This window comes from Centrocercus urophasianus, unplaced genomic scaffold (genome assembly GCF_019232065.1).
Source record: "Centrocercus urophasianus isolate 14NV4802_14NV808 unplaced genomic scaffold, USGS_Curo_1.0 seq_715, whole genome shotgun sequence".
NCBI classification, from domain to species: Eukaryota; Metazoa; Chordata; class Aves; order Galliformes; family Phasianidae; genus Centrocercus; species Centrocercus urophasianus.
This window is the reverse complement of record NW_024885328.1, coordinates 50,312-64,128: the sequence shown is the minus strand read 5'-3', so window position 1 is coordinate 64,128 and position 13,817 is coordinate 50,312. Positions and strand designations below refer to the sequence as shown.

At 54.9% G+C, this 13,817-nt stretch overlaps 1 protein-coding gene across 12 annotated transcripts in view; it reads right to left on the bottom strand.

The window, feature by feature from the left end:
* Window positions 1–9,521: 9,521 nt before the first annotated feature.
* RDM1 (RAD52 motif containing 1) overlaps window positions 9,522–13,817 on the bottom strand; it is a 4,666-nt gene continuing 370 nt past the window's right edge. Inside the window, exons 2-7 of one of the 12 annotated variants that reach the window (XM_042837491.1) lie at window positions 12,818–12,997; window positions 12,565–12,687; window positions 11,765–11,918; window positions 11,569–11,667; window positions 10,718–10,806; window positions 9,522–10,168 (exon numbers count right to left, since the gene is read on the bottom strand). In XM_042837491.1, the coding sequence (XP_042693425.1) occupies window positions 10,067–10,168; window positions 10,718–10,806; window positions 11,569–11,667; window positions 11,765–11,918; window positions 12,565–12,687; window positions 12,818–12,997 (747 nt within the window). In that variant the 3' untranslated portion in view covers window positions 9,522–10,066. The other 11 variants (XM_042837489.1, XM_042837488.1, XR_006171794.1 and 8 more) reach the window with 11 other exon arrangements.

Sequence of the window (13,817 nt, the reverse complement as noted above, 5' to 3'; positions counted from 1 at the left end):
ATGTGCACACACACCCCCACATGTGCACACACACCCCCATATGTGCACACACACGTACCCACATGTGCACCCCCCCAGGTCTGCACGCAGACACACGCCCTGCACTGTGCAACCCCCCAGAGCTGCACACCACGCACACCCATGCACTCACATGCACTCCCACACACACATGTGGCAGAACACCCTACAGCCTTTAATAGCAAACCCAGCGCTGCTGGAGCAGAGCATCCATCCCACTCAATAGCAGGGCACCCCATGCTGGGCTCTGTGCACCGCTGCGCTGCCCCCGGAGCCATTCAGGGCTCAGTGCCCCCATCCTGCTGGACCCTCCTGGGCCTCATGGGGTGGAGGTGCTGGGGCTGTGCTGCTCCTCGGGCATCCTGTGGGGATGAGGGGCAGCAGGAAATGGAGCACGTTTGCTCGTGGTGGTGCTGGGTGACAGACGTGGCCACCGTCCCATCTTACGTTGGCTTTGCCCTGCTGAACACCTCCTCCTCCTCCTCCTCAGGCTCTCGGTACAGCTGATAGATGGAGTTCCTCTGCAGGTCATCCAGGGGCATGTAGAGATCTCGGAGCCACTTGGGTTCGTCCTTCATGCGCTCTGCAAAGTGCAATCCCTGGGAAGCAGTGGGGAATGGGACGTGTCAGTGTGGGGGCAGCTGTGGGGCAGCTGTGGGGCACGGCACATTGCCATCACCTGTGCCCCATCGTTCCTGCGCCATCGGTGCGGCAACAGCTTCTTCAAGAACCTGAAAAAAAGGGAGAGAAAGGATAAAAAGCGGAGGCTCAGGTTCAGCCGCCCATCATAAACAGGCCCAGAATGTGGGCGGACGCACTGGGTCAGTTTGGGGGGCAGGGGGTAATGAATTAATTACCGTCTCCACCGTGACTTGCTGGTGCTGTGGGGCTGGGAGGCAGCTGTGGGTTTGGGGCAGCAGACCTGGGGGTTGAGGAGAGAGGAGTCCCAACGTCAGGATGGGCCCCTCGTGCGCTGCAAAACGGGGCTGACATGTGGGCACGCGCTGCGCTCTGTGAGGGGAGCAGGGGCTGCTGCCATCAGTGCTGGGGCAGCGGCAGAGGAGAGCATGGCAGGAGGGGCTGTGGAGCTGGGAAGATGTGGGAGTGGAGCAATGTGGGGCAGGGGAGATGTGGGGCTGGGGGAGGCTGTGATGACAGCCCCAAAGGAGTTGGGAAAGGAAAGCTGAGAAGCGCAGCTCCAGATGGGGGACGGCCAACCGAGCTGTGCAGCGTGGATGCTGGCCCCACATCCCCCACGATGCCCACGGATGCTATAGGGAGGACAGATGTGCACTGTGCCCCCCATGCTAAGCTGCGATGAGCTCCGTGCCCACCTCGATGAGACAAATGGCTGTGATGTAAGCGGTGATGATGAGGGACACCAACACCGCCAAGAGGACCCTCCTGCTGGAGCTGTGCGCTGCCGTGCTCTGGGACAGAAAGAGCAAATCACAGAGAGAGAGCAGCCCTCCCCACTGCCACCCCCACAGGATCCCATTTCCACCCCCAAAAGATCCCATTTCCACCCCCACAGGATCCCACTGGCTCTGCCCTACCTCCCCACTCCGGTTCCTGCTCTCTGTGCCAATGGAGCTGTTCCCCCATTGCACTGGGCATTGCACTGTGGGTCCCTGCCTGCCCAGCAGCCCCACCAGCTGCCCCGTCTGTGCCAGCAGCTTGGTGCAGGAGGGCTGCAGGTGGGGCACTTGGCAGTCCTTCCTCACAGCTCGTGCCACGCGGGCGATGAAACCCCGCAGGGCTCCGTTGGGGACCAGCGCGCGCAGGCGGTGCTCCACTTCTCTTTCAAAGAGGTCTCCTTCCATTGCTGCGTCCTCATCCTCCGAGCTGCCTGCGCCGCTGGGCTCCGTGGGGACGTGGGCTCCTTCCTTTGCTTCCAGGACCTTGTGTGCCGCAGGTCTTGGCAGCTGTGAGGCGGTGCTTTGCTGCTCCTCTTTCAGCTCTGTTGCTGGGAAATGGAGTTTTCTCCCCCCATTCCCACTCTCCCGGCCCTTACGGAGAGCGCTGTGCAGCTCCTGCCTGTGTGGGTGCTGAGGGGAGTGGGGGCTCATTCTGGAGACGTGATTATTGGAGTTCCTGAGGACCCCGTCAGCACTGTGAGGGCTCAGGAGAACATTAAGTGTTACGGTTTCTTTGTCTCCAAGTGAAGAATTGCTGGGGTTGAGGCGCAGCACCGCGCCGCGTTGTGCAGCTCTCCTCAGTTCTGCTCGCATCTCTGCTAGGGATTCCTCGTGAGCTGCAACACCAGGAGAACAAACACATCAGGGCAGAGCGGATCTTGGGGTGAGGCAGAGTCCAGGAGAGCACTGATGCAGAGGGAACGCACTGAGCCTGCAGTGGGGAGCATCTCCCAGCCCCGCACTGAGGCTGCACACGCAGCCAGATCTCTGTCGGTGCCGGCACCGAGCAACGTGGTGGGGAGCATTACAGATAATGGAGGTGTTGGGGCCTTTCTGCTGTGCAGCTGATGGGAAATGGGACACGTGAGGATGCCCTGGCCATGCAGTGAGGTTTGCTCGTCCTCATCCCGCTAACAGATGAGTTACCCAGTAGGGCTGCAGCAAGCCATGCTGTGGTGGTACTGGGAAGGTCTGGGGGAATGTGTGGGGTTTGTGAGCAGGCCGTGCTTCCCCTGCTTGGGAACGGCACCGGGCCACACGGTTTCCTTGGCTGAGTGCTCTGTGTGTGTTGGAGGCCGGCGTGTTTGCTCTGCCCTGCAAGGCACTTTTCCTCCAGATAGCCCCCGGCAGCAGATGGGTGCAATTGTGTGTTTCCAGCCCTTGTTTTTGTTTCCAAGCATTGTTCTCCAAAGGGAGGATTTTGTGCCCCTGGCTCAGGGGGTGCATTCAGACCTCCCAGCTCTCATCGGAGCCACGTGGGGGCAATTAAAGGCTTCGCAGGGACAGAGCTCCTCAAGCTGCTTTGGGATTGCCCAGGAGGGAACTCACACAGCACAGCCACACGACAGCATCTCCCAAAGCCGAGGGAGATCAGTGGCACTTAGGAGCCCGCCGATGTGGTGCTGGGAGCCTACCGCAGTGCGGGGCGCTGGCACACAGCTCCTGGTGGAAGCGGACGCTCCTGCACAGTGCCTTGGCAGCACGGCGCTCCTGGCAGAGGCAGCAGGCGGCAGCTCGGGGCAGTTTGCTGCAGAGAAAGGGGAGAAAAGCTCCGTTTCTCGATGTGTGTCAGCTGAGGCTGCAGGCGGCGCATCTCAGCGTGACTGGGATCGCTCTGCAAAACTTCCCCCCGAACCCACGCAGACAGAGGTGCTCTCCAGGTTTCTCGGTGAGATTCCACATGCTTTTGTTTTACCTTTGAGAGCGGAACCAATCCCAAAACGCAATGTGAAACAGAAGCAAGCCACTGCCTTGACTTAAAACTTCCCTTTGAAAAACCAAAACAGTGAAATTCCGACTGCCAGCAGACGAGTCTGGGGGTCCTCAATAAGAAATGCTGAACTTTAGGCTTGTGGGGAGGGGGCATTCCGATGTAGGGGTGAGCTGGCTGCTCTCCCAAGCAGAGCACGTATTTCAGCAGCGCATTCTGCTGGCAGCCTGGCCTCTGTGTACTCACAGCGTCTCCAAACGGGCCGTGGTCAGGAGGAGTTTGAGCGCTGACAGCTGTGACACCCGCGTTGCTCCCAGGTCACTGCAAGGGTTGGGGAAAGCAGATGGAATTTGCAAGGCACGTTTATGGGAAAGAGCCCAAATCCTGGTGCTGCTCCCAGGGGATCCACTTCTGCTAACTAAACAGAAGTTGTTCATAACCTCAGTGCTTTCAGGTGCTCCCAACCGTGGGATGGAAGCAGAAGCGTTTCCCCACCTCCTCCCCCTCCTCATTTGTGTCCCAGCTCTTTGGCTGCTTTGCAGATGGGTCTGTGCTGCAGACAGCCCAAAAGTCGTCCTTTGATCTGCTGGGAGAAGTGATTTCCCACCTCAGGAGGGAGAGAATTAAGCATTAACCCACTCAAAACGAGTCGATGCTCACAGAGAGCTGACAGCTGGCAGCTGGAAGAACGACGCGTCATCGATCACAGACAGCGGGTTGTGGCTCAGGATCCTGCAAAACAACAACAAATCAAAGTGAATTTCCACTGGGTCCCTGCCAAGCCTCTCCGTGATCCATTTCTCCTCTTTGCCAGACTTCACGTTTCCATATCAGAGCTGCACGTGCTGGATCTGATGCTGAGCCACATCGAAATCCCCTTTCCAGGCTCCTCTATCCCACGTGGGGGGTGAGGATGAGGATCCAGCCTCATCGTGGATGGCAGATGTGGGTTCAGCTGAACCATTTTGACTCCAACTTCCCCACAGAGTTTCCTTTCAGCCTGGAGGTAAAGGACTGGCTGATGTGTGAGGAAGGGCCTGGGCTGAAGGTGCAGATGGGAACGGATGGCGTAAGCCACAAAGTACAGCAGGTCCTGATCACCTGCAGCTGGAAGAAAAGTATTTCTTCTGGAAAAGTGGCCTTTCCTTTACGCCTGTGAAGGTTTGGTGGGCAAAACGCCCTGAATTCCTGTGGGCCCAGATGGAAATTGTGACCCTATCCTTGGAAGGGCTCCTCGGCTGTGGGTTGCATCACGTTTCTGCAGGCACCAAAGGAACAAAATGTCCGTTTGTGGATGATTCGGAGCACCTTTGCTTTTAAATGCAGATATGCAAAGTGCTTCCCAGTCCCGTTCCCATCCGCCTTCAGAGCTGACAGAACTTACACTTTCTGTAGAAACTGCATCCCATGCCAAGCCTGGAAAGTGTCCTTCTGGATCCGCGCCATGAGATTTCCACTGAGGTTTCTGGGGGGAAAGAAGGGGATCTGGTGTGTCCTGCGGGGAGCAGAACAGCATTGATCTGTAGGAAATACCCAAATCTGAGGCAGAACGGGGACCAAACTGCTGCCTTCTCGTTCTTTCAACCTGTCAAGGAGAGGAAATGAGCTGCACATGTGCTCCATCTATTTCTGTTCCAGGGTACAGTGAGCCTTCGGGAAAATCATGGCTGCATTTGGGCAACTGCACTGATCTCATCCTGCTGCATCACAGCCATCCGCACCGACCCTCCAGCCCAGCTTAGCAGAAGAAATTGCCACAATTCCAACAATAAAGAACATTTCCTGGCACACGGAGGGTTATAAATGCAAAAAGAGATTTTTACGACTCACAGAAGCTGCAAGAAGGGAAGTGGCTCGAAAGCACGTTCCTCAATCGACAGGATTTTATTGCCGGATAAATCCCTGTTAAAATTAGAACACAAAATGCTGGTTACATTTGCACCGTCGTGTTTACCTTCCCTTGCTTTGGCAGCATATGTGTTTCATGGCTCTAATTTCACATCATGTTTATATCTGGTACCGGCGCTGTGTAACCTGCCATAACCCTCGTGCCTGGAAGTGGCTTTCATCTCCTTGCTATTTTTCCAGCTCTGACCCCACCAGAATTGTTTCAGGGCTCGATTTTCCCCTATGACAGATTCTTTAGCAGCCAAGGAAGCACTTGCATGGGCCACAACCAAGCGTGTGCCCTCTGGATGTGCCCCAGAGATGCAGCCTCTCTGTAAGGTTCAGGTGACGTGAGCTCTGGTCACGGGAAGCAACGCAGGCGGCCAGGGGAATTGCAGAAATACAGCAAGCAAGCTGCGAGCCTGTCCTGAGTGACCAGCACTGCAGGGCTCTGTCTTTGCTGCAGGAATTTTCCACCCAAACCTTGGCAGAAGCGGGGCGTGCACGTATGGGTTCTGCCTTGTTTTGGCCATCGCCACACCTGAACAGTCCTCAGCTAAAGCTAGAGGCAATCTCCAGCTCACAGGAGGCCACAGCTGGGGTGGGATTGACTGTGAATCACCCGGAGGGAAAGGGCAGCAGCCTCCTCATCTTTGGGAGGCAAAGAAAGTGGCACCACAGCCCCGCAGTGGATCCTCCCACCGGTCGCTACTGCAGGATCGTGGCACTGTGTTTTGCTGAAACAGGGGGGGAGTGAAGGACACTTGCGTGGGGAGGGGGACAGAACCAGCCCACACATACAGATGCTTCAGCAGCAGCAAACCCTCCAGCGAATGCCTCTTCACCACCCTCAAATCGTTGTCCTGGAGAACTCTGGAACGAAACAAACAGTCGTTTACTGCTGCACCAAGAGGAGCAGGCACTCCCCCCTGAGCTGCTGAAGCCAACTGTAGCTTGATGGTTGATTAATTAGGCACAGGGATGGCCCTCTTGGACTGGCACCATTAGCCTTCCCGTAGCTGGCAGCATTTTGGCCACTCATGGAGGTTAGGGGGCTTCTCACCCCTCCTTACTGAGCAGCTCAGCTCTGAACTCACTTGGAAATGCTTCGTGTGGGTGCTTGCGTTCCTTATACACTCAGCTCAAGAAATAGAGTGTCTGGATTGAAACTATCTGAACTCCTGACATTTAAAATGAATACTTACAAGTGCTCAGCCCACGGGTATTCCCTCCATGCTTCTTTTTCAATGGAAGAAATAGAGTTGCCGGTGAAATTTCTGCAAACAAACGAGCGTCACATGACTGCGATTGCTAACAGGTCTGCAGAAAGTAGTCTGCAGAAAGACTGCTTGCAAATCATCAAATCGTTATGGCTGGAAAAGTCTTCTAAGGTCATTTTCCTACCACCAATATTGCCACTAAACCACATCCCTCAGTGCCACACCTCCTATTTCCATGACCCCCCACCCCCCGTGCAGTCAGTGCTGATGTATCACCGCTCTTTCCGAGAAGAAACACTTCCTCACATCCAACCTGACCCCCCCTCTCCCTCCCCAGCACAACTTGAGGCCACCACCCCCTCTCGTCCCATTGCACCGTGCCCTGTCTCAGAGCTGCTTCTGTCATTAGCACAAGGATTTCAGTCAGCCCTTTAATGACGTTACGCATGAGTTCCTGTTTCCCATTCCATCTCACTGCTTCCCTGGAGATCGGGGGGTCCTCCAAGGTGAGGCATGGACACAAAACCCCGTTCCCCTACAAACTGCTCACAGCACAGACAGGGCCCAGCGGCGGGCGGCCCGCGGCACCGCGACCATGGAGGCTCGGCTGCAGTCCAGCAGCCACCGCTGACAGTGGCAGGAGGGCGGGCAGAGGGCAGCGGGCTGCCCTGGGGACAGAGCTGTGACCAACAGGAGCACCAGGACGAGGAGGAATGGGTGGTGGAGTCGGGGCAGAACCATGGCGTTGCCATCATGGTTGCTGGGCAACCGGGCTGCAGGACTCAGGTGTGTGCAGGCCTGGGCTGTGTGTAGGCCTTAGAATCATAGAATCGTGGAATCACAAGGGTGGAAACGACCTGTAGGATCATCTGGGCCAACCGTCTCCTCATCAGCATTGCCACCACCAGCACCAAACCACATCACGCAGCACGTTGTCCAGATGCCTCGAGCACTGCCAGGGACGGCAACTCCACCACCTCCCTGGGCAGCCATTGCAGTGCCTGACCACTCTCTGAGAGAAAAAGTGCTTCCTTATGTCCAACCTAAACCTCCTCTGATACAACTTGCGGCCATTGCCCCGTGTGCTGCTCGTTGCCTGGGAGAAGAGGCCAAACCCCTCTCCACCACAGCCTCCCTTCAGGAGGTTGTACAGTGCAATGCTGTCTGCCCTCAGCCTCCTCTTCTCCACACTGAACAATCCCAGCTCCTCATAACCCTTGTGCTCCAGACCCCTCACCATTTCGTTGCCCTTCTCTGCACACGCTCCAGGGCCTTTCTTGTAGTGAGGGGCCCAAAACTGAACCCAGCACTCGAGGTGCGGCTTCACCAGAGCTGAGTACAGGGGATGCTCCCCTCCCTGCTCCTGATGGCTGCACCATTCCTAATGCAGGCCAGGATGCTGTTGGCCCTCTTGGCCACCTGGGCACACTGTGGGCTCATGTTCAGCCGAGCTCCAACCAACACCCCCAGCTCCTTCTCTTCTTCACACTCACAGCCACTCATCCCCAAGCCTGCAGCGCTGCATGGGGTTGTTGTGCCCAAATGCAGGACCCGGCACTCGGCCTTGTTGAACCTCATCCCATTCACCTCAGCCCAGCGCTCCAGCCTGTCCAAATCCCTCTGAAGGGCCGCCCTGCCCTCAGGCAGATCCACACCACCTCCCAGCTTGGTGTCATCTGCAAACTTGCTGAGGGTGCACTCAATGCCCTCATCTAGGTCATCACTAAAGATACTAAACAAGATGGGCCCCAGCACCGACCCCCGGGGACACCACTTGAAACGGGTCTTGGGGCCTTGGGCCTGCGTAGGCTTCAGCTGTGGGTAGTGTGTGTGGGCCTCAGGTGTGCGTGGGCCTCAGGTGTGTGTGGGCCTCAGGTGGTGATTGTCTCCCTCTACTCTGCTCTTGTGAGGCCCCATCTGGAATACTGCGTCCAAGCGTGGAGCCCCCAGTACAAAAAAGACAGGGAGCTGTTGGAGAGGGTCCAGAGGAGCCATAAAGATGATCAGAGGACCGGAGCACCTCCCCTATGAGGACAGGCTGAGGGAGCTGGGCTTGTTCAGCCTGGGGAAAAGAAGGCTGTGGGGTGACCTCATTGCAGCCTTTCAGTACCTAAAGGGAGCCTGCAAACAGGAGGGGAATCAACTCTTTGAAAGGGTTGATATGTGTAGGACGAGGGGAAATGGTTTTAAGTTGAGGGAGGGGAGATTGAGGTCGGACATCAGGGGGAAAGTCTTTACCCAGAGAGCGGTGAGGTGCTGGAACAGCTGCCCAGAGAGGCTGTGGATGCCCCATCCATCCCTGGAGGTGTTCAAGGCCAGGTTGGATGGGGCCCTGGGCAGCCTGGGTTAGCATTAAACGTGGAGGTTGTTGGCCCTGAAGGTGGCAGGGGGTTGGAGATTCGTGATCCTTGAGGTCCCTTCCAACCCTGGCCTTTCTGTGATTCTGTGATTCTGTGTGTAGGCCAGTAGTGAGGCCAGTAGGCCTCACTGCACCTCATGTCTCCCAGGGGTGGCTTTGGGTCATTCTGTGTGGTTCTGCCCTTCTGTGAGTGGCACTGCCCCTCAAAAAAAGCACATTAAGAAGGATATCACTGTACGTATATATACACACATATATACATATGGTGTCCTTGAGGAGAAGGCAGCCCCACAGCCATGGGCTGCCTGTGCTGGGATGGGACATTCCAGCCCTTTCCATTGGGCTGCTGCTTGGAAGATCAATTATTAAATGTGCCAGTAGGCTTTAATTTCACACCAGCCCAGCAGTTTCCAACTTGAATAATAAGAGAGAGGAAGCTTGGTGATTTGCAGCCGTGTTTCCTTAAATTAAAAGTGCCACGATCCTTTCTTTCACCCTTAGTGCTTCAGACTCCCAAGTTCTTCCTTGAGCTCTCCCATTTTTCTTCTGTGCCAAGGGCAGGAGGCAAAAAATCCGAGCAGGGCTTTGTTATGAAATGAACATTCCCTCCGCACCGCGAGCCCTTCAGATCTATGGAGGCGGATGGACATTCCCACTGAATTCACTGCCCCAAAGAATCACACAGCACACAGGGTTACAAAAAAATTTAATGAAAAACATGTTCTAAGTTAAAAAGGATCTTTGTTTGACATCCTAACGATGTCCCAGCTGTTCGGTACATCAGCGCAGGGCTGCGGTTTGTCTCCCTAAGAGAATTTCACCCCGAGGAGCATGACTTGTAAGTACACAGCTACTCCTGCTGGTACGACATCTCTCACTGCCTCTGTCTTTCTCCTGCTGATCACAGCTAACCCAAACTGCTCTGGCTTGTTCATTTCATTTTTTTCTGAGTGCTGTGCACATCTGTTACGCTGTCTAAATAATCACCACGTAGGTAAGCTTGCTTCCATATATAGCTGACCTGGATAGGCTGACAGGAAAACACTTTCTCTCCAGAAACATCATACATTTTTGTAGCTTAATTTTAGTAACTGTAGGTCCGTTGCCCATTTCTTTCACTGTATTCTGTATTTGGAGAAAAATAAAACGTTGGATATGAGGTAGTTGTCACTGCACAGCTTTAGACTTTCATCCCTAACCAAACTTTTGGAAGTGATCTGAAGACAGAGCTGCGCTAATGAGCTGGCACCTCCCACACGGGGAGCTCATCATCCAGCGTCAGGTCAGACAAAACTTCTTCTTTGAAGTCCAACGGTTCCGAAGGCAATTCATTGACCTGGGAAGAAAAATCCAAGCGTCAATTTCATCTCCTCAACAGATAAAAGAAATCGGGCGGACGTCGGCTGTTTCAGACACAAAAACAGCTCCTGTTTTAGTCACACTCAGTGAGAAAGGAAGGTTGTTCCTCTGGACAATAGGTGACTCAGTGTCATCAAGCGGAGCAATGTGTCACAAGGTTCAGGAGCCACTTCCTTCATGCAAACTGCAGGAGGAATCGGACACTGCTCTGATGCATCACGTGAGAGCAATGCTTGCTTTCAAAAGAGCTGAGGACCTGCTGAGGGCTGGCAGTGTGAAAAAGCTGGCGTTCAGAATTCATCTCGCTGTGTGCGGTGACAACCAACGCACTGTGCGTCTGACAGCTCTCACAGTTACCTGCAGGGCTTCCCCCAAGCTTTTAGCAGTCATTCCCTGGGGGTGGCATAAGGCCATGAAGTGCATTTCTGGATGGGGAGTTTTATTGAAGATCTTATTAAAAAATCACTGGGTTCAACCTACTGTAACTTGACTGGGATTTCCACTGTCACAGACGCTGTGCTGTTACCTGAACAAGCCCCTCCAGCTCCTCCTCTGTTAGGAAGTCTGCGGGCTCCTCTGCAGCCTGGTTGTACTCCACGGCCACTTTACCACTCTCTGGAATGGAACACAGGCAGAGAGCTGGTTGCTGTGTGTAGTGACACCAGCCTACCCTCAGCTCCGCGTGGGGCAGCTCTACTTCATTACTGCTGTGATTCTAGAGTGGAGGAAGGACGCAGCTGAAGGGTTTGTCACGTTAATTACAAGGTACAGGGGACAAGAGCAGGGGTGGTTACTGCATTGGGTAATGCTGCTGCTTCTCTGCAGAAAACCAAAAGGTTCTGACCGAACGGAGTGGAAACTGAAAACGAGGATATGGAACACGTTAATTACCGGGCTGTGTTTTGTGATGGACCAGAAGGCACAAAGCACTGCAGAATATCTGCATCCAGAGACCCACCCTTCTAAGGAATGCCTTAAAGAATCCCGGGCAGGAAGCTGGCAGGTTAACGAAGTCCTGCTGGATTTAACAAAGCTCCTGCTCAGATGCTGCATCGGCACCACAGCACGAGGCGGCGCTCAGTGCGGAAGTCCTTCCTTTGGGAATGAGGATGGTGGCACTGGCCTCGGCACACGAAGGTCTCTCCTGAAGCTGAATGCTTTGAGGGCCAAAGCACTCAGTTATCACATAACTCAGCGCCAGCTGAAGGCTCAGAAAACACCGGATGTGAAACCCAGGGAAAACACATCCAGCAGCTCCTGGGTAGGCACAGAGCCGGATTCGTTAACTGAAATCTCCAATCGTAGCCCCAGAGACACTGAGGACAACAGAAGGGCAGGAACTGCCGAGTCCTTGTGCAGCCCCACGCCAGGTCTTACCTAAAACCACAAGGAGAATCTTCTGAAAGGCGCTGGACAAAGCTTTGCCGACTGCGAGCTTCTGAACTCTTCCTGCAGCTGTAACAAACTGCAGAGGATCTGCGCTGGTGAAACAGCAGGTTAATGAAGACAGCCTGCAGATGAAGCACATCAGCTGCACGGCACTGGGGAACGAAATCAAGTGGCCAAAACGAACCTTCACCATTGCCAACGTCTGCCTCACCGAGCCCAACTCCCCGGCTCTGTACCCCATGGTTGGGCAGCGTTACTTCCACAGCACACAGGTATCTCACACATCGCTTCTTCCCCACTTCCTCATTCTCATCATCAAAGCCAGACACGTTCTGCAGCTGTGGGGAAGGCTGCAAGTCATTGTTTGAGATTAAAGAGGAAGGAGGTGTTGTGACTGAGCGGCCACAGCGTGGCACAGAGCTTTTCTGCACAGCGTGGCAGCGCGTGGGGGAGGCGAGGTGGGGATGCTGACTGTTTGACCCTATTTTAGAAATGTTTCATAGTCTCAGTCACCTCAGGAACTCAGCACACAACGACAAGCTCTGGCACGGCTTTATTCACTGCATGAAAACCCGCTGCCCCCATGTGCACAAGCAGAAGCCCAGCCAGTGCCCTTGCCCACAGCAATCTTCTCCCCTCAAGCTTTCAAAATAACCCCAAGCCCCAGTTCCTGTGGCTGTCCTTGTTATTTGCTGACTGGAGGACAATTCTGTTCACTCCACCAACTGCTTTTTTTATGGGATAAATGAGGGGAACACGGGAGAACGAGGGGAAGGCTGATGGCAGAGTGACAGGGATGTGGCACGGAGGGACACGGCTCAGTGGGCACGGCGGCGATGAGCTGAGGGCTGGGCTTTAGGATCCCAGTGGTCATTTCCAACCTTAATGGTTCATTGAGTGGGCATGCTGGTGATGGGCTGATGAGCTCAGTGGCCTTTTCCAACCTCAAAGATTCTGATTCTAAGACCATAAAGGGCCCCTTACCGTGATGATACGGCTGCACCAGCCGTTAAAGCCAAGGTAGTGGTTGGCCAATTCCTGGCACTTGTTGCTGTTGAGAGCAAGGACTTGCTGCTGAAATCCCTTCTGCTTGGTGCAAACACAAACCTGCTCAGGGAAGAAGCGAGCAAGTTAGCACAGAGAGCATCTCCCAGATCAACAGATCCACCCAGAGCTTCTGCCCTGCTGCTGAAGGTGCTGGTGCTGAGGGATGGCACAGCTTGGCCGTCCTCCTTACCTTCATTGGAGAGTTCTGAAACAGCTTTTGCCCGTTGCACGCCTGCTGGGCTCTGCTGGCATCTGCAGCTGAGTAGAACTTGATGATGGCATAGCAGCCAGGCCCTGCCACAGCAGCATTGCTGTGTGCTCGCACCGAGTAGAGCAACCCAAATTTTGAAAACACTGAAAACAGGGCATGCTTTGGAAACAAACAAACAAGCAAACAGAACAACAAACCAACACAAAAACACAAACAACAAACGAACCAAGAGAAAAAAGTGCATCTTATAGAACATCCATGGGTGCCCAGAGGCTGACCAGCTCCTTCCCTCTGCCCTCTTGCTTTCTGAGGGCTTTGCTGGAGCTCTGTTACACACTTTAGCAGCTTCATTGCAGCTCTCTGACACTTTGCTGCTCTCTCAGCAGCTCTGCTTTGCAGACCAGAGGGGCACAAATCTCCCTCCCCTCCCTCGGGATTGCCCAGAATGCCTCAAGGCAGTTAAAATATGATCCAAACAATACAAGGCAATGAGAGGTGGGGGTGAGGGTAAAAATTACATTAGCACGAAGGGAACGTAGTGGGAGAATTGGTCAGTGCAACGGGGGAACTGAGCTGTTATATCCCCCAGCATCACCCTTCAGGACCAGGGGTCTGGGCTCCATTCCTCAGCCCCAAGAGGGGCCCTGCTCCCCAAACACAGCTGTAGCCCCCATCCCAGGCCCTTCCCCAGGCCCCCGATCCCATCCTCAGCTCCTGATCCACATCCCTGTCCCTGCCCCAATCCCAATCCCAACCCCAATCTCATCTCCAGGCCCAGTCCCCAGTCTCAGGCCCAGGCCCCGGCCCCATCCCCAATTTCACACCCTGACCCCATCCCCAGCCCCTTCCCCAACCCCAGGCCCTGGCCCCATCCTCAGACCCCAGCCCCAGGCCCAGGCCCTGACCCCATCTCCAGGTCCTGACAACCCCAAGCTTCGATCCCAATTTCCCCACCCCCATCCCCAGGCCCCAACCCCAA